The sequence below is a fragment of the Mobula hypostoma genome, chromosome 3 (assembly GCF_963921235.1).
Source record: "Mobula hypostoma chromosome 3, sMobHyp1.1, whole genome shotgun sequence".
Classification (NCBI taxonomy): domain Eukaryota; kingdom Metazoa; phylum Chordata; class Chondrichthyes; order Myliobatiformes; family Myliobatidae; genus Mobula; species Mobula hypostoma.
In genome coordinates, this window is record NC_086099.1 from 180,986,668 (window position 1) to 181,013,005 (window position 26,338).

The following is a 26,338-nucleotide window of genomic DNA, read 5'->3' on the forward strand; positions in this document are numbered from 1 at the left end:
TTGGACCAGCAGTGGATAGTTTTCACTGTGGCTGCTTCCTGCTTCAATTTCTGCCTGTAGAATTCTGGCGGGCAGGAGAAAGATGAAGGAATGGTCAGACTTTCCAAATGGAGGGCATTGTACTGTGATTGCCATTTTCTATGATGCATTTCATTTCATACATGCATTATATTTATGCCTTGGAATGCATTTCGTTTTCCATTTTAGAAGTTTAATAAAAGCATTAAAAATATTACTTGAGGACAAATATTGGAAGTTTTCGGTTTTACTTTGGATTCAGTTTCTGATTGTCATACTCAACAAATCCTTTTAAAAGGCATGAAAGTATTATGGATTAGCACAGGTTCTAATGGGGCTTTTACACATTGATTTAACTGCCAGGCAAAGTGCTTAAATGGCTTAACACCAATTCTAATCAAATGTCATTAAATTTTCTCCAGGTTTTGATCCATTGCTGAGAGTGTAGTAGGATGAGTTTCCTACTAACCTACTGATTTTGGCCCATATTCCTTCTAAGCTTTACTAGTAGTAGCATACATGAGCAGTTGTCCCAGAAACTGTGGTTTTGTTAAAGGTCCAAAATCAGTTTGAATATAAAGATCATCAATTGTACTATTTCTTGTAAGTACTTGTACAATTTTTGTTTAATTTGTGTCTATACCAGTGGTGCTGCTGCGTAAACTTTTCATTGCACTTTCACATTCACGTGCTTATGCATATGAGTGCCATCATCTCTAAGGGTCTATTCTGGGCCCAACATGTCAATGCAGTTACAAAGAAGGCATGATAGTGGCTATGCTCCATTAGGAGTTTGAGGAGATTTGGTATGCTACCAAAGACACTCACAGATTTCTACAGATGTACCGTGGAGAGAATTCTAACTATTTGCATCACCATCTGGTATGGGAGTGGTTGGGGTGGGCACTGCAAAGGAAAATCAAAGTAAGCTCCTCAAAGTTGTGAACTCAGTCAGCTCCAACATGGGTACTAGCCTTCCCAACATCCAGGACATTGTAGGGTAATGTAAGGGGTGGAAACATATGCAAAATTTACAACCACCAACATTGTGTTGGGGTTCACTTTAAGAGGCTGATCTGACGTAATGATGTAATGATGTGAAGTTTTTTTTGTATCATGCTTTGTGTTCAGTGTTGTATTGATAACAAAGGAGTTGTTACAGTTTCCCATTAATGTAAAATACCTCTTCTTGTTTATTTGTGAAAACTTACAACATCTACAAGGAGCAATGCCTCAAAAAGGAGGCATCCATCATTATGGATCCCCTATCACCCAGGATGTATCCTCTTCTCATTGTTACCATCAGGGAGGAGGAACAGGAGCCTGAAGACACACACTCAATGATTCAGGAACAGCTACTTCCAACCTGCCATCCGATTTCTGAATGGACATTGAATCCATCAACACTACCTCACTACATTTTTTTTCTTTTTGCACTGCTTATTTAATTTAAATTAAATAAGGGAATACACTTCTTACTGTAATTTTCAGTTTTTATTATGTATTGCAATACTGCTGCCATATAACAACAGATTTCACGACATAGGACAATGATGTTAAACGTGATTCTGATTCTAATATGACAATAAACTTGACTTTGGCTTTGAGTTAGAGTATGAGGGGACCTTTGAAATTGAATGAAAATTATTTAGAATGTTGTTAATGTGAATTTCCAAACAAACCAGACTATCCAGCGCTCAATTATTTGATGAGTGACTCTTGCAAAGAAGTTGGGATTGCTGTGATAGCCATTCCCCAAGACCCTTGGCAATTCCAGGTGCTCAAATATAAATGTCAAAAAGTAAGTTGTATGATATCAGCGCTGCGCTGAACTAGGCTGGCTTTGATGGACATTTATCAATGAACAAAAGGTCTTGCTGCTTACAAAAAGGCCTGAGGTCTGTTCTTAGTGGTAGTCTGCTCCATGATCATGGATACAATTAGATGAACTTTTTAGGGGCTTAAACCAATTCATTACATTTTAATGACAGATCAGACTTCGGTTCCTGTGATGTGTTTAAAATATGGTGATATATATGTACTTTGATAATAAATTTACTTTGAATTTTGAATTAGGTTATGAGAACACTCAGTCCTCGTTTATTGTCATTTAGAAATGCATGCATTAAAAATGTTACAACGTTCCTCCAGAATGATATCACAAGAAAACACAGGACAAACCAAGACTAAAACTGACAAAACCACATCCTTATAACATATAGGTACAACAGTGCAAAGCAAAACCATAATTTGAAAAATAATTTTTCATAATTTTGAAGAGCAGACCATGGGCACGGTAAAAAAAAAGTCTCAAAGTCCCGATAGACTCATCATCTCTCGCAGGCGGCAGAAGGGAGGAACTCTCCCTGCCGTGAACCTCCAAGCGCTGCCAACTTGCCAATGCAGCACCATTGGAAGCACCTGACCGCAGCAGACTCTGAGTCCGTCCAAAAACTTCGAGCCTCCGAACAGCCCTCTGACACAGCCTCTCCGAGCACCATCCTCTGCCGAGCGCCTCGACCTCGCCCCGGCCACAGAGCTTCAAGTAAAGCCGAGGACTCGGGGCCTTCCCCTCCGGAGATTCTGGACCACACAGTAGCAGCAACAGCGAAGCAGGCATTTCAGAATTTTCACCAGATGTTCCTCCATGCTCTCACGTTCGTCTCCATCAGATCAGGATTGTGCACAGTACCCTACTTGACGAATAACAGACATCACCACCGGAGTGGCTGCTGTGAGCTGCGTCCTGCTGCCATTTTCTCCTCCTGGATTACAACTATTTCCAAGAAGCAAAAGTGTTTTAATAATTCTATCCTAAATATCTCATCTCATTTTTCAAATTGTTGCTGATTCTAAGCGTTGTCAGGTACCTCTTGTATTTAATAAAATGGCAACTGGGTGCATGTTCATGGTCTGCTGCTGTGGCTCATCCACTTCAAGATTCAATGTGTTGTACATTCACAGATTCCCTCTGCATCGCACTGTTGTAACATGTGGTTATTAGAGTTGCTGTCACCTTTCTGTCAGCTTGAACCTGGCTATTCTCCTCTGACCTCTCTCATTAACAAGACATTTTCACCCAGAGAACTGCCACTCACTGGATGTTTGTGTTTTTTCACACCATTCTCTGTAAACTCTAGAGACTGTTGTGCATGAAAATACAGGACATCACCGGTTTCTTAGGCTACGTCCACACTACACCGGATAATTTTGAAAACATCGGTTTCGAGTAAAAACGACAGGCGTCCACACTAAGCGTTTTCAAAATATCTCTGTCCACATTAGACGGATATTTGGGCAAATCTCCTCCTACTGGGCATGCGCAGGACACACAGCAAACAAGTGAAGAGGAAATGGTATACTTGGTCCGCGTTTGTCCAGTTACAGATTAGAAAAACTTTAAAGGACTTGCTGTTGGCTCTCGTGCAGGAGGACTTAAAACTAAAAAAAAACAAATACTGGAGCGTATGGAGGCAACCGACAGAGAGTTCACGGACAGTATGACCCGGCTGATAACGAACATTGAAAAACTGACTTAACTGTGTTGCATTAATAAAGCACCTTGTTAAATGTATAAAACATGTCTGCATCAGTGTTATCTTGTATTTCCATACAATGTTACATTCGGCTGTTACACATCTATTGTCAGAGAAGTACTTGCATAAATGGGTTAACCACCTTCATAGAAGCAAGGACAAAAAACGGGGCAAAGTGAGTATACTTATTTATTCAGTAAGCTATGGGTCAAAGTATTTGGTGTGTACATTTCTAACTCTTCTGGCTTCAGTCTCATTGCCGTCTGTTCTGAAATTATTAGGTTATGTGGGGGGTTGCGTTCAAGAAAGCAACGAAATGCCGCACTGCGGCCATCTGTTCCGGCACGTCATGACAGCGTTTCTAAATAGTCAAAAAAGCTCACTTTACAATTTAACTCTCACGCCGCTCACACCGACTGCACGTTCTAACAGCCTTACGGCAGTGCTTGTACAGTACCAAGCAGAAGCAGAAAAAGCATTGTTGTTGTGGTGTTGTCATGACAGCGTTTTTAAATCTCTCCGTTTACCCTGTACACACTACAACGGATATTAGGCGTTTTCAGATTTATTCACTCTGGAGACCATTTCTGAAAATCTCCGATGAAAACGCCGTTTTAGTGTGGACAGAGGGTCAAAACGAAGAGAAAAAGCTTTGTTTTCAAAATTATCCGGCATAGGGTGGATGTAGCCTGAGATACTCAAACCATCCCGTCTGCGTTAACAATCATTCTGCGATGTTTGGTCTGAACAACAACTGAACATCTTGACCATGTTGGCACGTTTTTCTGCATTGAGTTGTTGCCCCATGAATGGCTGATTAGATATTTACATTTACAAGCAGTGACCACTGAGATCACATTTTCCCTATTTAAAATTTATTCCACAACGTCTAAGGAAGGGAATTGTGAACTGTCTTTAAAGAAAAACCCAACTACATATATAGAGTTGTTCAAATTTATCTTCTGGTAGGCGCTTTTGGTCCTCTATGTTGTACTGATTAATGCTATTTTACCATTTCCTCGGGTTTCAAATTGCTAAACTGGAGCTGTTCTTGTCTTTGCTGTAGGTAGGGTATGAGAAATGGAATGCTGGAGAACCCAACAATTATCGTGGGATTGAGAACTGTGGTGAAGTAGGAACACATAATTTGCGATGGAATGACTTGCATTGTGAAATATTACGTGACTGGATATGCAAAATTAAAAAAGGCAAGGATTAAAGAAAGCTTTCTCATTTTTAGCACACATTATGGAATTGAATTTAAAGTTTACTAACTATCAAGAGTTATAGTATAAACTTGAAAACTGAGAAGCTCCTGATAGTGAAGTCTTCAGGCTTTTTAGCTGGTAAAAACCAAAATCTATAATATGTCATATCCTCTTTGTCACATTACTCACCTACCACCAGCTTTAATGGGGACGTAACAACTGTTAAGATTAATACTTCAGCAAGATAGAAGATAGATCATGTTAGACACCTCCAGTGAGACCATTCTATGTACTCCTGGTCTCTGTAACTAAGAGGGGATATGCTGCTATACACAGAGCGTGGAGAAGTTTCACCAGAGTTCTCATGTATTGCTGAGGTGGTTGTATGTGGAGAGAATTGGGTCAACAAGACTTGTATACATGAATGTTTCGAACAGCTTAAGGAGACTAACTGAAATGTTCAAAATTTTGACAGAGTTCAACAGGCCAGATGCAGGTAAATCATTTACTCTGGCTTGGATGGGGAAGGGGATCTTTAACCAAGGGTTACAATCTCAGTTTTTGGGATAAGACTGCACTCATAGTGTAGTGAACCTGAAGAATTCTCAATCACGAAAGGCTGTGCAGGCCAAGTCCTTGAATATAAGGAGAAAGATAGAGTTCTATAGACAAAAAGAATCAATGGATATGAGGACAGTGAAAACTTGGTCTTCAGGTAGCCATGATTATAATAAATATCAGAACCATCTTAAAATCCAAATAGCCTATTTCTGCCCCCATTTTTCATTACTTCTATGTTAATTCAAGCTCTGAAAGCAAATACAGTATTTCTTACGAATTTTTAAAATAAATGTAGTTGTTATGAGTTCCAGGCTTATTCCACTTTGCGAAAGGAAGCGGAAGAATTATTGGGAAAGGGCAGTGAAGTGAGACTGATGGGATTGCCATACAGGGAACTAACATTTCTGTATAAACTGCTGTATTGGAAACTTATCTATAATTCTAGAATTGGGAGAAACGATGAGAAAATGTCCTTCTTCTATCAAAGTCAATCACAGGAATTTAAACTTGACCATTTTTGGGAGACATTTCAAAGGAATGTATATTTTATACTTCTATCTGTGTTCTTCTTGTAAAGAATTCAACGATTATTGAAGAAGCTGATCCTTGTTTAATCTTCCTTCACCACACCCTGCTCAAGAGCTAGTCTGTAGGGCATCATCCAGACAAGTATCAGAGTTTTTTGAAATTCAGACTATGTTAAATTACTTCATATGGAAAATTTCTGTTTAGGATGAACATACACCCAAGTTTTTTGAAATTTTACTTAATAAAGGAGCATGTTTGAGCCATTGAGCCTTGCTTTATAGTCGTAAGCATGTACCTAAAATTCAGTCCGGTGAGTTAACTGGTCTTTGTGTTTTACAATATATTGGCTTTGTAAAGTACTGGTGTTCAGTAAGCTTAATTGTTACTGATCACTTGCTGTGGTTACAGCAGCTGTTTTCTGCAGTGAACATTATTAAGCAGCCATTTGAGACACTTTACAAACTCTTGCATACATAGTAATCCAAGGATGGCCAGCATTTGCTGGAGAAGGTCTCTATACTTGAAGTTCTATTCGTAACCTACACCTGCTCATGCTTAATGTGTTTCTGGACCCAACAGACACAGAGGATCTGTACTACAACAAGAGTATGCTTGGAAAAACACTTTTCCAGGGAGGCAGTAAGGTAATGGGGAAAGGGGAAATAGATAGCTGAGATGCCTGGAGAGAAAGAAGAGATAAATGAATAACCATGTACTGAAAGAGTAATAAAAACATTTGGTTAAGGAATGTCACAACAGGTCAACAGCAGATGCCATTTCATAGTCTCTTCACTCAACCTTTGTAACATCTGGATAATGAAGATGCATACATTAGGATGCTCTTCATTGACTACAGCTCGGCATTCAATACTATCATCACCTCAAAACTAATCAATAAACTTCAAGACCTAGTCCTCAATACCTCCTTGTGTAACTGGACCTTCGATTTTCTTACTTGCAGACCCAAATCTGTTCAATTGGTAAAATCATCTCCTCCACAATCTCCATCAGCACAGGTGTACCACAAGGCTGCGTGATTATCCTCCTGCTCCACTTGCTTTATACTTATAATCACAGCTCCAATGCCACAATTAAGTTTGCTGACAACACCACTGTTGTTGGGCAAATCAAAGGTGGTGATGAATCAGCATAATCAGCATGAATCAGGGAGACTGAAAATCTGGCTGAGTGGTGCCACAAACCTCTCATTCAATGTCAGCAAGACCCAAGTCTAAAGTGATGATTATTGACTTCAGGAGGAGGAAACTGGAGGTCTATGTGCCAGTCCTCATTGGGATATCAGAGGTGCAGAGGGTCAGAAACTTTAAATTCCTAGGTGCTATCAATTTAGAGGATCTGTCCTGTCCAGCATCTAAGTTCACTTACGATGAAAGGATGGCAGTGCCTCTAATTACTACTTTCTTAGTTTGCAAAGGTTTGGCATGCCATCTAAAGCTTTGAAAACTTCTATAGATATGTGGTGGAGAGTACATTGACTGGTTGCATCATAGCCTAGTATGGAAACACCAATGTCCTTGAACTGAAAAGCAGTGGATCCAGCCCAGTCCATTATGAGTAAAGTCCTCCCCACCACTGAGAGAATCTACATGGACAACTGAAGCAGGAAAGCAGCTTCTTTCATCAAGGAGTACTACCATCCATGCCATGCTGTCTTATCGCAGCTGCCATCTGGAAAGAGGCACAGGTGCCTCAGGACCCACATCACCAAGTTCAGGAACAGTTATTATCCCTCAACCATCAGGCTCCTTAACCAGAGTGGATAACTTCACTCAGTTTCACTCACTCCATCACTGAACTGTTCTCATAACCTATGGACTCGCTTTCAAGGACCCTTCATCTCATGTTCTCAATATTTATTGCTTATTTATTATTTATGATTATTTTTATTTTTTTCTCAGCTCAGACTGGTAAAACCTGAGGTACGGCCAGAGACGAACACACTCACTTCTCAACTGCTAGGAACTTTCAGACTCTTCTAGTGGTATTTAGTCTTGTGACCTTCTGGAGATTTCCATAAATATTGCTGTGCAGGCCTAATTGTTTATTGCTATTGTGTAGTGACTTTGGATGATATCAGATGTAAATATTACTATTGGGACAATGTACAGACCCTGTTTATGTTCCATAGTCATTCAATTTCCTCTTTTAATTCAGCATATTTCTGGTATTTTTCACTCATTAAATTCTGAATGTTTCGTGCGTTTCAAAAGTAAATAGTTCCTGTTTGTTTATCCTGTAATATTATAACCAGATGGTTATTGTAGTTTGTTCTATCTGTAATAATGGATCAGTTATAATATCATTTGTAGGGCTCTGACTCTAAAACTGGATTAAGCTTGTACTTATAGTAAGGTACGGTGTCTGTTATGAGATTGTATTTTAAAATAAGATTTTGGTGAATAGTGTTTCATTTGGCTGTATTTCTATGCATTGTTGAATGACAATTAAACTTGAAGTTGAATGTAATTAATTACTTGTTTATTATTTGTTTATAATTTAATATTCTAATTCCCTAGGAAAAACTGTAAAGCCTGAACCTTCAACTGAAACTTCAGGAAGTGAGTAAAGATTTTTAATAATTGTCATTTTATTGCCATGCAGTCATATGGTACAGAAACAAAATCTTTGGTCCACCATGTATATGCTGATCATAAGCTATTTTTCTATACTAACCCTGTTATAAACATTTGATCCATTGTTTTCTACATGTTGGTTACTTAGAACATAGAATGTAGAACAGTACAGTACAGAACAGAATAGAACAGGCCCTTTGGTCCACAATGTTGTGCCAACCTTTTAGACTCATAGAAAATTTCAGCACAGTAACAGGCCTTTCAGCCCATCTAGATCATGCCAAACCATTTAAGTTGCCTACTTCCATTGACCTGCACTGGGACCATAGCCCTCCATACTCCTACCATCAAGGTACCTGTCCAAGCTTCTTAAAAGTTGAAATCGAGATCGCATGCTCCACTTGCGTTGGAAGCTTATTCCACCCTCTCGCCACCGTCAGAGCGAAGAAACTTAAATTTATCACCTTTCTACCTCAGTAGAAAGAGCCTGCTTTTGCATTTACCCTATTTATAACCGTCATAATCTTGTATACCTCTATCAAATCTACCCTCAGACTTCTATGTTTCAAGGAATAAAGTCCTAACCTATTCAATCTTTCCTTATAACACAGGTCCTCCAGTCCCAGCACCATCCATGTAAATTGTCCTGTACTCTCAACCTTATTTGCATCCTTCCTGTAGGTAGGTGAACAAAACTGCACACAATATTTCAATCTAGGCCACAGCAACATCTTACAAAACTTCACTCTGTGTTCCACTTTCAATGAATTATGGACCTGTATTCCCAGATCTCTTTATTCAACAGCACTCCTCAGTATCCTACCATTCACTATGTAAGACCTACCCTGGTTGGTTTTACCGACATGCAACACCTCACACTCGTCTGCATTAAATTCCATCTGCATTTTCGGCCAATTTTTTCAGCTGGTCCGGATCTTGCTGCAAGCTCTGATAGTCTTTCTCGCAGTACATCAATCATGATGTCAACAGCAAATTTGCTGATCCAGTTAACCGCATGATCATCCAGATCATTGATGTAGATGACAAACAATACAGGACCCAGCTCTGATCCCTGTGTGGCATTCCACTAGCTGCAGGCTTCCAGTGAGAGAGGCAACCATTTACTACCACTCTCTTATTTCTCCAATTTACTACCTTATCTTGAATGCCAAGTGACTGAACCTTATTGACCAACCTCCCATGCAGTACCTTGTCAAATGCCTTGCTAAAATCCATGTAGACAACATCCACTGCCTTGCCTTCATCAGCTTTTCTGGTAACTTCCTCAAAAAAATCTCTATAAGGTTGGTTAGATATGACCTATCACACACGAAGCCATGCTGACTATCTTTAATCAGTCCATGTCTATCCAAATAGTTATATATGGTCGTATAGGAGACTGGGACTGAGAGGGAAATAGATCAGCCACGGTGAAATAGTGGAGCAGACTCAATGGGTCAAATGGCCTAAATCTGCTCCTATAACTTTTGGTCTTACGGTCTTACATCCAGTCCCTTAGAATACCTTCCAATAACTTTCCCACTACTGATGCCAGGCTTACTGACCTATAATTTCCTGTTCTTTTTAAGAGTTTTTCTTAAACAGCAGAGCAACATTGGCTATCCTCCAGTCCTCCAGTACCTCACCTGTTGCTAAGGATGATTTAAATATCTCTGCTAGGGCCTCTGCAATTTCTACACTTGCCTCCCACAGGGTCTGAAGGAACACTTTGTCGGATCCTGGGGATTTATTCAACATAATTTGCCTCAAGACAGCAAACACCTCCTCACGTGTAATCTGTATAGTGTCCATGAAGTCAATGCCGCTTTGCCTCACTTCTATAGACTCTGTCCATTTAAGATCTCTCCCCGTCTCTTTTGGATCCACATATGGATTACTATTCTGATATTCCTGAGAACCAGTTTTGTCCCTTGCAATCCTTTTATTGCACTCCAAGGGAATATATATAACCCTTCCCATATCGCTCTCCATTTCCCCATCATCCATGTACCTATCCAACAGTCTCTTAAATGTCCCTAATGTATTGTCTCAACCAGTACCCCCGAGCAGCATGTTCTATGCACTTAAAATTCTGTGCAAAGTCCTAGCTCTGATATTTATCCGATACTTCTCTCCAATCACCTTAAAATGATGTCCTCTTGTATTCATCTTTGCTGCCCTGGAATAAAAGGTGCTGGCTGTTCTCTCAATTTATTCCTCTTATCATCCACCTCTGCCACTTCTCAGCCTAGCTCTGCATCTAATTAATGTCCTACTGTAACCTGTGACAAAGCTCTACAGTGTCCACAACACCACAAACCTTCATGTCATCTACAAACTTAGTAAACTACCCTTTCACTTCCTCATCCAAATCATTTATAAAAAAAATCACAAAAAGCAGGGGTCCCAGAACGCCACTGATCATGGATCTCCAGGCAGACCAGACCCAACTCTCAGCATTCTCTGATTTCTGTGGGCAACCAATTCCAAATCCACCCAGTCAAGTTTACCTGAATCCCATTCCTTCCGATAGCCAGCTGGTGGCGTAGTGGCATTGGTGCCGGACTCCAAGCGAAGGCTCCCGAGTTCGAATCCAGCCAGCTCCCTTGCACATTTTCTATCCGTGCTGGGTTGAGCATCGAGCTAGCAACTCAGCCTCGTAAAAATAAGAAAGCCTGCTAAAATCACGCGGTCATGACGGCGTCCCGATGATTCCACTTGGAGTTAAGGGCCTTCTTCTTCTTCTTCCATTCTTCCTGATGTTTTGATTGAGGCTACTATGGGGAAAATCTTTTTTTTTAATTTATTGAGATACAGTGTGGAATATCCCCCTCTGGACCTTCGAGCCAACTGCCCAACAATCCCTTGATTTAATCCTAGCCTAATCACCAGACAAATTACAAATGTCCAATTAACCTACCAACTGGTACGTCTTTTGACAGTGGGAGGAAACCAGAACACCTGGAGGAAACCCACGGGGTCACAGGGAGAACGTACAAACTTTTTACAGACTGCGGCAGGAATTGAACCCAAGTCACCCCTACTGCAAAGCATTGTATTAACCATTATGCTAGCCTGTCACCCAACCTTGTTGACTGCCTTACTAAGATCCATATACACCACATCCACTGCTCTGTCTTCATCAATTTGTTTTGTCATTTCCTCAATGGTATCAATTAGGCTCGTGAGGCATGTTGTTCCCTCACAAAGCCACGCTGACTATCCTTAATCAGACTAGGCTTCTGCAAATGCTCATAAATCCTGTTGGTAAAACTTCTCTGCAAGAATTTGCCCACCACTGAGGTAAGATTCAGTGGCCTATATTTCCCAGGATTATTCGTATAAATTTTTTTGAACAAAGGAATAATGTTTGCCACCCATCCAGTCTTCTGGTACTACTCCTGTGGCAGTGAGGATGCAAAGATTATCATGAAAGGTGCAATCTCTTCCCTCATTTCCTGTAGTAAATTGGAATATATCCTATCTGGTCCCAGGGACTTATCTATCCTAATGTTTTTCAAATGGCCCAGCACAATATCCTCTTTCTTAAGCTCAACATATTCAAGCATATTATTCTATTCTACACTGACCTCACATTTGTCTAGATCCCTCTTACTGGTGAATACTGAAATAAAGTATTCATTGAGGATCTCATTACAAGAATCACCAATTGTAATAATGATCAGGGAGGCACAGAGAGAATCTGTAATTACTGACAAGTACCTTTATGTCTCAATGGAAGAACACGTGAACTTGCCGAATACCTGTGTGCCTAGCTGCTTAGATTCCCTGACTTTCCATGAACAGTTAAAGAATTGAAAGTATAATACCAGTTAAAAGGAGGTTCTGCTGCTGGCCACATGTTCTTCAAAGTCCCTTTTCAATTTTCCACGTCCTTGGGGCAGATTGCATCTATGATGCAGAATCTCCTACAAAGTTATCGCTGTGTTGTACAAACGGTATGTGAAAACCTCTGCTTTTATACTCATTTCTTACCAATTCAAATATTGCATTCCATTTTTCTTGGTATTGGTCATGTGTCTGACCGTTAATACCTTGTCACTGGCTCTGCTCCAAGCCAGCATCTATTTATTGCCCTCTTCCTCACAAGTGATAATCAGTAATTTATAATTCTTTGTCCTCAATCAGCAACCAGCTTGAATCACGCAGAACAAATACAGACCCCAACAGTAACAAACCTGCATGTTATATCCAACCAAAGAACACCTCACAAGCAATTTCTTAATTGGAAACGATCCGTAGTTCATCAGATTACCTGGAGCATAATTGTGTCGACTTTAAAACACTAATCAAGCCAAACAACTTTGTCTCACAAAATGGAGACTACAGAGTCTCTTCACAAAATGGCAGCCACCAAATCCTTACTGATGGCAAGAGCAAAGGCATTTGGTCCATTTGCTTCCACTGTCCTTGATTCATATAAATTCAATGATTTGTAAACTGTAGTTCTCTCTGGCCAACAATTCCAGTGCCTCCTCTGATTCCAGACACATTTACTTTTTCCCTAATTGGTCCTACCCTTACTCTAGTCATCCTCATGTTCTTTGCATTCTTTGCCTTGGGGTTTTCCTTAATCCTACTTGCCAAGACCTTCACATGTCCTTTTCCAGCTCTCCTAAATCCCATCTTAATTTCCTTTCTGGCTTTCTTATAACTCTCAAAGGCCCTATCTCATCCTTGTTTTCTAAACTTTAAGTATGTTTTTTTTTCTTTCTCTTGACTAAATGTTCCACTTCTCTTGTCAACCATGGTTCTTTCATCCTACCATCCTGTCCCTGCCTCAGTGATACAAACCCATCCAGAACCCCAGGCAAATGTTTCCCAAACAGCCTCCACATTTCTGTTGTACATTTTCCTGAGTGCATCTGTTTCCAAATTATTCCCAAGATCCTACTTAGCATCATAATTCACTTTCCTCCAACTAATTACTTTCCCACATTGCTCCTTCTATTTCCATCCAAGGCTATGCTAACGGGCAAGGAGTTGTGGTCACTATCTCTAAGATGCTCACCCACTGAGAGATCTGTTATCTGATCAGGTTGAATTCAGTATGGCATCTCTTCTTGATGGCCTTTTCATATATTGTGTCAGGAATCCTGACACATATTGCAAATTCTTCCCCATCTAAACTTTTTGCACCAAGGAGATGCCAATTAGTATTAGAGAAGCTGAAGTCACCCATGATAACAATCCTATTATGTTTGCACCTTACCAAAATCTGCCTCCTATTCTGCTCCACAGTTTCTCTGTTGCTATTGGGAGGTCTGTCAAACTCTCTCAATAGATTGAATTGCTCACTTCCGGTTTCTGACCTCTGCCCGCACTGACACAGTGGATAATCCCTCCATGTGATCCTCTCTTTCTACCGCTATGATATTATCCTTGATTAGCATTGATACATCCATACTCTTTTACCCACCCCCATCCCTGTTGATACTTCTAAATCCTGGAACAAAGAAACTAACATGTTGTCAAGATACTTTTTAAAGGATTACGATTATGGGCAAGACGGGCATCAGGGACAGCTTTTTCACACAAATGGGGCACATCTTTGGAATGAGCTGCCAGAATTATTGGTTGAAGAAAGCACATTAGCAACATTCAAGAGCCACCTGGCTGAGTATAGGGAGATGACAAGTTCAGAGGGCTAAGGGGTAAACATGGACAGATGAGTCTAGCTCCCTGGGCAACACAGCATGGACGAGTTGAACCGAATGGGCTGCTTCCACCCTGTATGACTCTGACAAGATGACTTCGGCTTTAAATGTTGTCAGATTACCCTGCCTTCATCACTCCCTCAAGCAGTGTATTCCACATTCCAATCACGCTCTGGTTGATAGACTTCTTTTTTTAGATCCCCTCTAAAGCTATTCCTCTTTACCCTATCCCTATGTCCTTTTGTTTAGAATGTTCAAAGTAAATTTATATTCAAATATGTAATGAATATGTTACCATACATTAATTTGAGCTTCATTTCCTTGCAGGCCTTTACAGAAAAAAAGAAAGATGATAGTATTTATGAAAAACTATACATAAACAAAGTCTGACAAACAACTGATGTGCAAAAGAGGACTAAATATGCAGTTAGAACAAAAATATCTCTGCTCTGGGGAATGTTTCCTACCATCTGTTCTATCAATGCCTATCCTCCTTTGTATATCTCAGCCAAGTGGCTGTTTCTGTGCTGCTCAGCTCTGTGATACTATGACCTGCTGTTTCACATTGTGCTCTTGCAAACCTTTGTCCATTGGCTTCACATTGTAATCTCTATCATTTTGTGAGGGCAAGTGTGTTGCAGTTAATTAAGATTAAAATTAAATTTCATTGGCACACCATTACTTCCCTACACATGTATTCATTTCTCTACCAGTAATGGTGATATGTGCCATTTTACTCACGCACCTCCCGTAAACTCTATGGTGAGGAAGGGCAAGAACAGGAAGGGTGTGGCATTCCCCTATATGTTGTACACAATCCTGGCCTGGAAATATATCGCTGGCCCTTCATCATTTCTAGGTATAAATCCTGGAAATTCCCACTCCAACAACATTGTTGCCATCCTTTTACAGGGGAAAAACTGCAGTCAGGATAGTAACTAATCACTTAACACTTAAAATGGGAGGAACATTTTAGCTTGTACATACAGAGTTAAGTCTAATAAAGTGAAATGTGTTGTTCATCACCTTAGAAGAAAAGTACTGTTCAAGATTATTTTAAATATTAAAAAATAAATTTTAAAAATTCTTTCAGTTTTTAAATTTTTATTCTCATTCATATATCTCAAGCATAATTTAATTTCTTGAGTCAATGATTTAAATGCAATTTTATATTTCCTGTCCTTTACTTCCTGATTTACAGAATGTGAGCCTAGATGAGAGTTCTTCAATCTGATTGAATGAAGAATCTCACTCCTTTTTCTCTTTCTGATAATCATCATGGATCCTCAAAGGAGGCATACTTTGATCAGACACAGGGCTAGCTCAATTCTCCTGACAAGTTCATGAAATGCCATTGGACTTAAAGGGATGTTGAAAAACAAATTCTGAGTCAAACTGCTAGTGTGGATTGCATCATTTTGTATCTTGATCCTAAAAATAAATATGAAGATTGTTGTAGATAGTGCAGATATCCAATGACTTATAACAAACAGAAGCATGTTAAAGTTCTTCAGGATGTTTCCTTTTGTTAATTGTGTATTTGTCATTCAACGGTTCTGTAAATTTGCATATTTACAATACATGAATTTATACAGATATACATTCTTTCCTGAACTAATACTTTTTGTGAATGGTGAAAAACAGCTCTAACAACAGACGATGGCTGGCTAATATATGACGAATCTCAGTACTATATTAATCAAGAAGAATTGGCATGGGATGAGGCAAGGGAATTCTGCAAAAAAGGGTTTGGCGACCTTGCTGTAATCAGCAGTGCTTCCGAAAGAATCTTTTTGTGGAAATCGGTAATATACATTTCACTTTGGAAATCAATCTCTTTAAGTTATTGATTAACAATTTATTTTTAGTGGTTTTGTCTACCTTGGAATTAACCTAAATATCATTGCAGATTTTGAAATACCCCTCCAATCAATATTTTATTGGCTTGCTTGTGGGTCTTGACAAAACTATAAAGTAAGTAAACATCTTGATAATTGATCTTTATCCTTATATTTCACTCTTTGGATTTAAGGTCTTTAGTTCCTCTTATCAGTTGGGGATACACTCTTATAAGGTACTAAGGCAAATACTGTGAAGTATTTATGCATTCAATGTGGATGCATATGCGTTGAATTAGCTTTCCATTGCTTTTGGAGTTGGGTTTCCTCAATGATGCCAGGGACACGAACTTTATTCACATTGCCATGTAAATGGGAAAATTAGATAGGAGAAGCAATATCATTTAAATTCTCCTAACAATTACTGTATTAAGCATCCAAGCTGGACTTTAATGATGTGTCAAAGTTGGGAAATACAATTAAATGACTATTTGGATAATAGTGCCAATTCTCCTAGGCTGGGAAGGAGTCTAAGAAAAAGACACTGTACTCACACAAGATGTTGGAGGAATTCACCAGGTCAGGCAGCATCTATGGAGGGAAATGGACAGTTGGGGCTTCAGGTCAAGACTATTCATCTGGACAGATCTGCAGTCTCCTGCATTTGTATTTTTGACCATTTACCATAGCCTCACTTATGGGATCAGAGATTAAGTACATCATGAGCTTTGCTATTGGTCTTTCAATGCAGTTTCAATTGTGAAATGTGGAACTGCTTTCTTCAACTCTTGGCCAATCGGATGATCATCAGTGGTAGGAAAATATAGAATAACTTTGCCAAAATACAGTTAATTCTTACTTGGAGAAGGGTGGGTGAATAGCATACACTTGCTAAAAGGAAGTTGTCTGATCAATCTGATTGAGTTCTTTCATGAAATAACAGTCAGGTAATAAAGTTAATACAGTAACTATGGATTTTCAAAAGGTACTTGAATAGTATCATACAAGGAGTTGGTAACTTAATTATGGCAGGATTTTAAAGTGTCATTTAAAAATAATAAGAATCAGGTTTATTATCACCGACAGATGTTGTAAAATTTGTTGTTTTGCAGCAGCAGTGTAGTGCAAAACATGAAATTTACTATGTGTTACAAAAATAAGTAAATAACATTAGAGGAATGATGAGGTAATCTTAATGGGTTCAAGGACCATTCAGAAATCAGAAAGCAGAGAGGAAGAATCTGTTCCTAAATTGTTGAGTGAGAGGTTCCAAGTTCCTGTACTTCCACCTTGATAGCAGTAAAGAGAAGAGAGCTTGTCCCAGAAGGTGAGGGTCCTCTGTGATGGATGCCGCCATCTTGAGGAATTGCCTCTTGAAGATGTCAGGTAATAGATTTCTCAGTAGGTGAACCTTTGGTACACTATTGCCTTGGACAGAGATAGGACAAGAAGGTATGGGAAAGTTTAATTGGTGGGGAGGAGTGAATTATGATGCCGTTAAGTTGGTACTTTGGAGCATAAGTTGGGAATGTATTTTCTCAGGAAAATGCATAGCGGAAATGCGTAGATGTTTGAGGAGCATTTACATGGGTTTGTCCCATAGAGGCAGAGATACGATGGTAGGGTAAAAAAAAAACCCAGGGCTGACAATAGATTTGGAGCATCTAGTCAGGAGGAAGAAGTAAGCATACTTAGGTGTAGGAAGCAAGGATCAGATAGGGCACTTGAAAGAGTTATAAGGTAGCCAGAAAGGAGGTTAAGAAGGAATGTAGGAGAGTTGGAAGGGGACATGAAAAGTCCTTGGCAAGAAGGATTAAGGAAGACCCCAAGGCATGCAACATGTACATCAAGAACACGAGGATGATTAGAGTGAGGATAGGGCTGATGAGAGAAAAAGAAGAAATGGGTGCCTGCAGCCTGAGGAGGTAGGGAAGGTCCCAAATGAATACTTCGCTCCAGTATTCACCCGTGAGAGGGACCCTGGCAAATGTGGGATTATCATAGAAAAGGGTAACATCATGGGCTGAAGGATCTGTACTGTGCTGTACTGTCCTATCTTCTATGTCTTTGATAAAAACATAAGATATAGGAGCAGGACAGGAGAAGGCCATCTGGCCCATCAAGCCTGCTCCGCCATTCAATAAGATCATGGCTGATCTGACTATGGACTCATCTCCACCTACCTGCATTTTCCTCCTAACACTTATGTGTGGGTGTTGGGGGGCAGTGGGTTGAGATTGTGTCTGTGATGGAACTGGCTGAGTCTGAGTCTACAACCCTGTGCAGCCTCTAGTGGTCCTGTGCATTGGTACCTCCATAATGTCATGTGTGTAACCAGTCAGGACTGGGATCAGAATCAGGTTTAATATCACTGGAATATGTCATGAAATATGTTGTTCTGTGGCAGCAGTGCATTGCAATACATAACAAAAAAGTCTCTAAACTGCAATAAGAAATATCCATTAAAAATTCAATTAAGTAAGAAGTGCAAAAAGAAAGCAAAAACGTGAGGTAACGTTCATGGGTTCATTAACCATTCATAAATCTGATGGCAGAAAGGAAGAAGCTGTTCCTGAAATGTTGAGTGTGTCTTCAGTCTCCTGTACCTCCTCCTCGATGATAGCAATGAAAAGAGGGCATGTCCTGGGTGATGGAGTTCCTTAATGATGGATGCTGCCTTCTTGAGGCATTGCCTTTCGAATGTGTCCTCGATGCTGGGGAGGCTAGTGCCCATGAGGGAGCTGCCTGAATTTATAACTTTCTGTGACTTTTTCTGATCCTGTGCAGTGGCCCTTCCATACCAGAAAGTGATGCAACCAGTTAGAATGCTCTCCATGGTACATCTGTAGAAGTTTGCTTGTGTCCTTGGTGACATACCAAGTCTTTTCCAACTTCTCGTGAAATATAGCCCAGTTGTGCTTTCTTTGTAATTGCATCAATACTTTGGACCTTTCCACTGGATGCTTTCCACTGTACATCTGTAGAGATTTTTAAAAGTCCTCGAACTCCTAATGTAGCCACTGGCATGCCTTCTTTGTGATTGCATCAATGTGTTAAGACCATAAGACATAGGAGGAGAATTAGGCCATTCAGCCCATCGAGTCTGTTTCACCATTCCATCATAGCTAATCCTGGATCCCACTCAAATCCATACACCTGCTTTCTTGCCATATCCTTTGATGCCCAGCCCAATCAGGAAATGATCAAATTCCACCTTGAGTATATGCATGGACTCGGCCTTCACGGCAGTCTGTGTCAGAGCATTCCACAGATTTACTGCTCCCTGGCTAAAAAGTTCCTCCTTACCTCTGTTCTAAAAGATAGATCCTCAATTTTGAGGCTATGCTTTCTAGCTGTGGATACCCCTACCATAGGAAATATCCACCCTATCTAGTTTTTTCAAAATTTGGTAGGTTTCAACAAGGTTCCCCCCGCCCCCCCACATATTCTTTTAAACTCCGATGAGTACAGACCTAAAGCCCAGAATCATCCTCGTGAATCTCCTCTGGACTCTCTCCAATGCCAACACATCCTTTCTGAGATAGGGGGCCCGAAACTGTTGACAGTGCTCCAAGTGCAACCTGACTAGTGTCTTATAAAGCCTCAGCATTTTCTCCCTGCTTTTATATTCTATTCCCCTTGAAATACATGCCAACATTCCATTTTCCTTCTTTATCTCTCAACCTGTAAATTAGCCTTCTGGGAGTCTTGTATGAGGACTCCTAAGTCCTTCTGCACCTCTGATGTTTGAACCTTCTCCCCATTTAGATAATAGTCCGCACTATTGTTCCTTTTGCCGAACTACATTACTATATCACACATTTACCAACACTGTATTCCATCTGCCATTATTTTGCCTATTCTTCCAATCTGTCTAAGTCCTGCTGCAATCGCGTTGCTTCCTCAGCGCATCCTACCCCTCCACCTACCTTCATATCACTACAAACTTTGCCACAAAGCCATCATTATCATTATACAAATCATCAACAAGCAATGCGAAAAGCAGTGGACCCAATACTGACCCCTGAGGAACATCACTAGCCACAGGCAACCAACCAGAAAAAAGGGCCCTTTTAATCCCACTCGCTGTCTCCTGCCTGTCAGCCATTCAATTTTCCGTGCCAGTATCATTCTTGTAATGCCAAGAAAAATGTTGGGCCCAAGATGTTGATGCCCTGGAACTTGAAACTGCTCATTCTTTCCACTGCTGACCCTTCAATGAGGACTGGTAACTGTTCTCACAACTACCCCTTCCTGAAGTCGACAATTAATTCCTCAGACTTGCAGTTGATGGTTGTTGCGACACCATTCAACCAACTTATCCCACTCTTATATGGCTCCTCATTGCCAACTGAGATTCTGATGGCACTTGAGCTGTGCCTAGCTATACAGTCATATGTGTAGAGAGAGTAGAACAGTGGACTCAGTGTAGAATCCTGATGGGCATAGATGAGACAGAAAGTTAGTACTTTTTGCCTGGGGCAAGGTAGTCTAGAACTAGAGGGTACAGGTTTAAGGTAAGAAGACAGAAATTTAAAGGAGATCTAAAGAGTTAGTTTTTCCACACAGAGGGCGATGTATGTCTGGAACATACTGCTAGAGGAGGTAATGGAAGCAGATATAATTACAACATCTATAAGGCATTTGGAGAGTTGCTTGGAAAGGAAAGGAATGGAGGGATACAAACCCAATGCAAGAAAATGGTCTGAGCATTGATAGGAATCACATTTGGGATGGACGAGATGTGCTAAAAAAACATGTTTCTCTGCTGAATCATTCTTAGATTCTATGAAATTTTAAATGCTTTATTGCTACTATCTTTGAGAAATGAATCTTGCCAAAATCATCAGAGCTCACCTGTAAAAATAACATACTGGATTAGAAGTTGAACTTTGGTATAAATGATGGGGTTCTTTACTTATTTTATGTCTTAACTATGGTTTAAACATTTGAAGAAGCAGATTTTAAGTGCTGGTGTTGGTGGTGCAGAGTCTTTTGTGTGCCTTTCTAATGATATGATTTCCAAGAGCATGTAGACATAGTGATATCTCAGCACAGAGAGCCTGCTCTCTCCTGACAAGTAGTGAGGCCCTACCTTCCAGGCCAAAGCTACTAGTGCCATCAAGCCAATGAAGGATTTACATGGATTCAGTCACACCTTGGGACGTGTTTGCACAGTGAAAAGCTTGTTAAAATATGCGTTTTTGAAATAATCATTACACCAAAAACATAATTCCACCATTAAAAATCTTGAAAGAAGTAAATATACTAACAAAAACAATTCCCTTAGTAACACACATAAAAGTTGCTGGTGAACGCAGCAGGCCAGGCAGCATCTCTAGGAAGAGGTGCAGTCGACGTTTCAGGCCGAGACCCTTCGTCAGGACTGAAGGGTCTCGGCCTGAAAAGTCGACTGCACCTCTTCCTAGAGATGCTGCCTGGCCTGCTGCGTTCACCAGCAACTTTTATGTGTGTTGCTTGATTTTCCAGCATCTGCAGAATTCCTGTTGTTTGCGTTTCAATTCCCTTAGTGATTGATTTCCTTCATTCAGTTGTTGTTCTTGTGCCAGAGGTTTAGTATTAAGTCTATCCAGGTTGAGAATGGAAGGCTGAGGCAGTGCAAGCTGAGAAATCTATCAGCACAGAATGGAGGCAGAAGCAATGGGAGGCAGTGGGGTGGAAGATGCTGCTCCTGGCCTCGGCGACACCAGAAATGAAAACCAGGGCTCCCTGTGTCACCTGGATGAGTCCTGGTCTTACATCTCTCCCACTGGGTCCCATTAATTTACAACCAAAATATATTTATTAAAAAACTGGAGCATTGCTTAGAGATTAAATACAGGATTGCAAAAAAGAACGACGCAGATGAGTGACCTGTCCTTTTCCAATGAGACTAACATTTTTTTTACCTTGATTTCTTAGGTGGATCGACAGTTCTCCAATTGCTTATCTTGCTTGGGCCCAGCATGAGCCTAATTTTGCAAATAATGATGAAAACTGTGTTACCATGTACACAACCATGGGTAAGAATTAACATTGCTGTAAAAGTGCTTGGAAACATATGTCAAAATGGTGTGGGGTGCATGCAACTATTTTATTAGTGGGGTGCAGGGGGGTGGGGTGATTTTAGTACCAGCACAACATGCAATGCACCATGCACATTCACACTGCATTCAATGTTCTTGTGTACAATTACATGCCAATGCATGCAATGCATTTACATGCATTATTTTCACAATCCCTTGAAATCCAAACTCAAAAGAATGTTTCCCTATATGCTTTGAGCTCTGAAAGTTAAACTTCTCAACTTTGTGATTGATATCCTTCCATATCCTCCCATTCTCTACATATTCATGTGCCTATGTAGCAGAGCATTAAATACTTCCACACCCTGTTCATCAAGCATCTATTTACCTTTTCCATAAAAAATATTCACAGTCTATCCTTTGAGGATAAGAATTCCAAAAATTCATGACCCTCTGAGAGAAAGAAATTCAACTCATCTCCATTTTAAGTGCTTCACCCCTTAATATTTATTGTGTTTTTAATTATTGTGTTCCTTTATCTTATTGCATTCGTTTTTGTGCTGCACAAAAACACAATAATTAAAAACACAATGAATATAAATGCATAAGATATCTTATATACATAAATTGATTGTATGTCCATAAAGTGATACTGGGCACAGGAGTGTCTGTACATAAGGTGACTGACAGGAAATCATAAAGTAGTGGCGTTGGTGGGGGATGTGGAGGGATTGGGTTAGGGGTGGAGGTGTTGAGCAGCCTTATTGCTGAGGGAAACTAACTGTTTTTGAGTCTAGTGGATCTGGCATGGATGCTCGTAGCCTCCTCCCTGCTAGGAGTAGGACAAACAGTCCATGAGAAAGGTGGGTGGGATCCTTTATGATGTTACTGATCCTTTTCTGGTACAGTTCCTGTACGTATGTCCTTGATGACGGGTAAGCTGCTGCCGGTAATGCATTGGGCTGTTTTGACTACCTGTTGTAGAGCCTTCCTGTCCCCTCCAGTGCAGTTTACACACCATGCAGTGATGCAGCATGTTAGGACGCTCTCTGCTGTGCATCTGTAGAAGGATATTACTCTAGATGTGTATAGTTCAGCTCTCTTCAGCCTCCTCAGAAAGTAGGGGTACTGGTGCACTTTCCTGATTGTGTAGAATGTGTTCTGGGACTATGAGAGGTTGTGCAAGATGTGCAGTCCCAAGGAGTTTGAACTCACTCGCAGTATGTACAACTCAGCTGCCAACGTAAAGAGGAGTGTGAATGGAGTGAGTTCTAGTGAAGTCGATAACCATCTCCTTTGTCTTATTGACAGTGAAGAAGAAGGTATTTACCTGGCACCAGGCTGCAAACTCCTCCACCATCTCTCTGCAGGTTGTCTTACTGTTGTTGGTAATGAGACCACCACTGTTGTGTCATTGCCAAACTTAGCAATGTGGTTACTCGGGAGTTTGGTCATGCAGTCACGTATGAGCAAAATGTATAGCAAATAGGCTCAGTTCGCAGTTTGGGGAGCACCCGCATTGAGGACGATGGGGAAGGTGGAGCAGTGTGCATCCTGACTATCTGAGCTTTGATGATTAGGAAGTCCAGTACCCAGTTGCACAATGGTGCGTTTAGAATGAGGAGTAGTAATTCATTCAACAATGTCTGAGGAACAATAGTGGTGTCTGCCAACCAGAAATCTAGAAATAACATTCTAACATAAATGTCCTTGTTTTCTAGGTAAGACCATATGATATAGGACGGAATTAGATTATTTAGTGAATTGAATCTTCTCTGCCATTTCATCATGGCTGATCCATTTTTCATCTCTTCATTCCCTGACTAATCAAAAATCCATCAACCTCTGCCTTAAGTATATATAAAGACTTGACCTCCACAGCTACCCTTGGCAAAGAATTCAACAGATTCACCACTCTCTGGCTAAAGGATCTCCTGACCTCCGTTCTAAAAGGGCATCCTCTATTCTGAGGCTGTGTCTTCTAGTCACAGATATTCCCACCATAGGAAACATCCTCTCTGTACCCACTCTACCAAGGCCTTTCATTCTTCTAAATTCCAGTGAATACAAGCCCAGAGCCATTAAAATCTCTTCATATAACAAACCATTCATTCCTGGAATAATTTTTTGAACCTCCTTTAATCTTCTCCTGTTTCATCACATCCTTTCTAAGATAAGGGACTCACCACCGACTCAACCTGCAAATCAACCTTTAAAGAATCCTGCACAAGAACGCCCAAGTCCTTTTGCACCTCAGATTTTTGGATTTTCTCTCCATTAAGAAAATAGTCAACCCTTTCATTCCTTCTACAAAGTACATGACCATACATTTCCTGACACTGTATTCCATCTGCCACTTATTTGCCAATTCTCCTAATCTAAGTCCTCTGTAGCCTTTCTACTTCCTCAGAACTATCTGCCCCTTCAGCTGTTTTCATATCGTCTGCAAAATTTGCAACAAAGCCATGAATTCCATCATCTAAATCTTTGGCATATAACGTAAAAAGTATTGGTCCCAACAGAGAGTCCTGTGGAAAACCACTGGACACTGGCAGCCAGCCAAAAGAAGGCTCCCTTTATTCCCACCTTTTGCCTCCTACAAATCAGCCACTGCTTTATCCATGCTAGAATTGTTCCTGTAATACCATGGGCTCATAGCTTGTTAAGCAGCCTCATATGTAGCGCCTTGTCAATTATGTTCTGAAAATCCAAGTCACAACATCAACCGATTCTATCATGTGCCTCCAATTATTCCCAGAACCACATACTTATTTTCATTTTTAACATCTTTTTATTAATTATCATTAAAGATCAACAAAAACAAATAAAGTAATCAAGTCAATATGTACAATAAAGAATTAGATTAGCAGATAACCGATTAACTAAGCTAAACAATATGTCAATAATAATAAAAAAGATAAGGTGTTAAAAATATATTTTTTTGAAAGAAAAAAGAAGGAAAAAAAAGAACCCCTACTAACTAAAAGAAAACTGAGATTTAAAAAAACCCATTGGGAGCACAACCCCGAAGCAATATGTCATACAAGCTTTTGTAAGAGAAAAACATCCATCCACCAACTCAAATCCATTAAAACAAAAATCAGAAGGAGACCATATTAATTAACTCAAATCAAATGATAATAACGGGCAAGTGAATCCTATCTTTACTCAAAATCAAATCAAGAATCAAAAGCTCGACTTCTGATTTTCTCCAAACTAAGACATAACTTCACCTGAGAAAACCATAGTATCAAAGTGGGAGCAGAAGCATCTTTCCATTTCAACAAAATAGCCCTTCTAGCCAATAGTGTAATGAATGCAATTACATGTTGGTCTGATAGGGAAATACCATGAATATATTGAGGAATTATACCAAACAAAACTGTCAAATTATTAGGTTGTAAATTAATTTTTAAAGCTTTAGAAATTGTAAAACAAAATTTCCAAAAACGTTTCAATACAGAACATGACCAAAACATATGTGTCAACATAGCTGTCTCAGTTTTACATCTATCACACTGACTTATCAACATTAGGAAACATTTTAGACAGTCTCTCCTTCGTCAAATAATAACGGTGTACAATTTTAAATTGAATTAAAGAGTGACTGGCACAAATCGAAGAAGAGCTAACTAACTTCAAAATCCGCAACCAGTCCTCTGTTATCAAGGTCATGTTAAGTTCTCTCTCCCAATCCTGCTTAATCTTGTGAAGGATAATTATGCTGTTGTAACAATAAATTATATATTTTCCCAATGAAACCCTTCACTAAAGGGTTCATTTTTAAAATAATATCGAACAGGTCAGAATCCTGTATATATGGAAAATTGCTTAAATATTCTTGTAAAAAGTGTCTGACCTGAAGATATTGCAGGAAATGTGAATAGGAGAGAGAGTATTTAGTTACTAATTTCTCAAAAGACATCAATCGGCCATCCTGGAACAGATCCATGAAGGAATAAACTCCTTTAGTGCTGCAAAGAAGAAAAGTAGGATCACTTAATGAAGGTTTAAAGAGTAATTTCAATAAATTAAACTAAAGAGTTTAAATTTTTTGAGATTAAAATAATTACAAAACTGATACCAAATTCGTAATGATTGCTTAATCACCGGATATAAATTTAAATTCATTTTAGAAGAATCACCTGGAAATGGAGATTTATAAAGTTCAATATAATAATCTTGAAAAAATTTATTAATGTCTTCATAATTATAAGCTAAACTACTATCTGCCTTATGAAATTTTAAAATTATTATTTTGGCTCTAGCAGCTTTTAATTGAGATGCTAGTAACATTATTTTTATCACCAAGCACATAAAATTGACTTTTCAGTTTAAGCAAATATCCTTC

The 26,338-nt window shown here is 39.7% G+C and overlaps 1 protein-coding gene across 1 annotated transcript in view; it reads left to right on the forward strand.

The window, feature by feature from the left end:
* The window catches only part of mrc1a (mannose receptor, C type 1a), a 163,115-nt gene that overhangs the window by 94,613 nt on the left and 42,164 nt on the right, over positions 1-26,338 (forward strand). Inside the window, exons 15-19 of the mRNA XM_063044201.1 lie at positions 4,621-4,762; positions 8,389-8,430; positions 15,768-15,928; positions 16,033-16,097; positions 21,884-21,984. Coding sequence (XP_062900271.1) covers positions 4,621-4,762; positions 8,389-8,430; positions 15,768-15,928; positions 16,033-16,097; positions 21,884-21,984 — 511 coding nt within the window. The remainder of the gene's footprint in view (positions 1-4,620; positions 4,763-8,388; positions 8,431-15,767; positions 15,929-16,032; positions 16,098-21,883; positions 21,985-26,338) is intronic.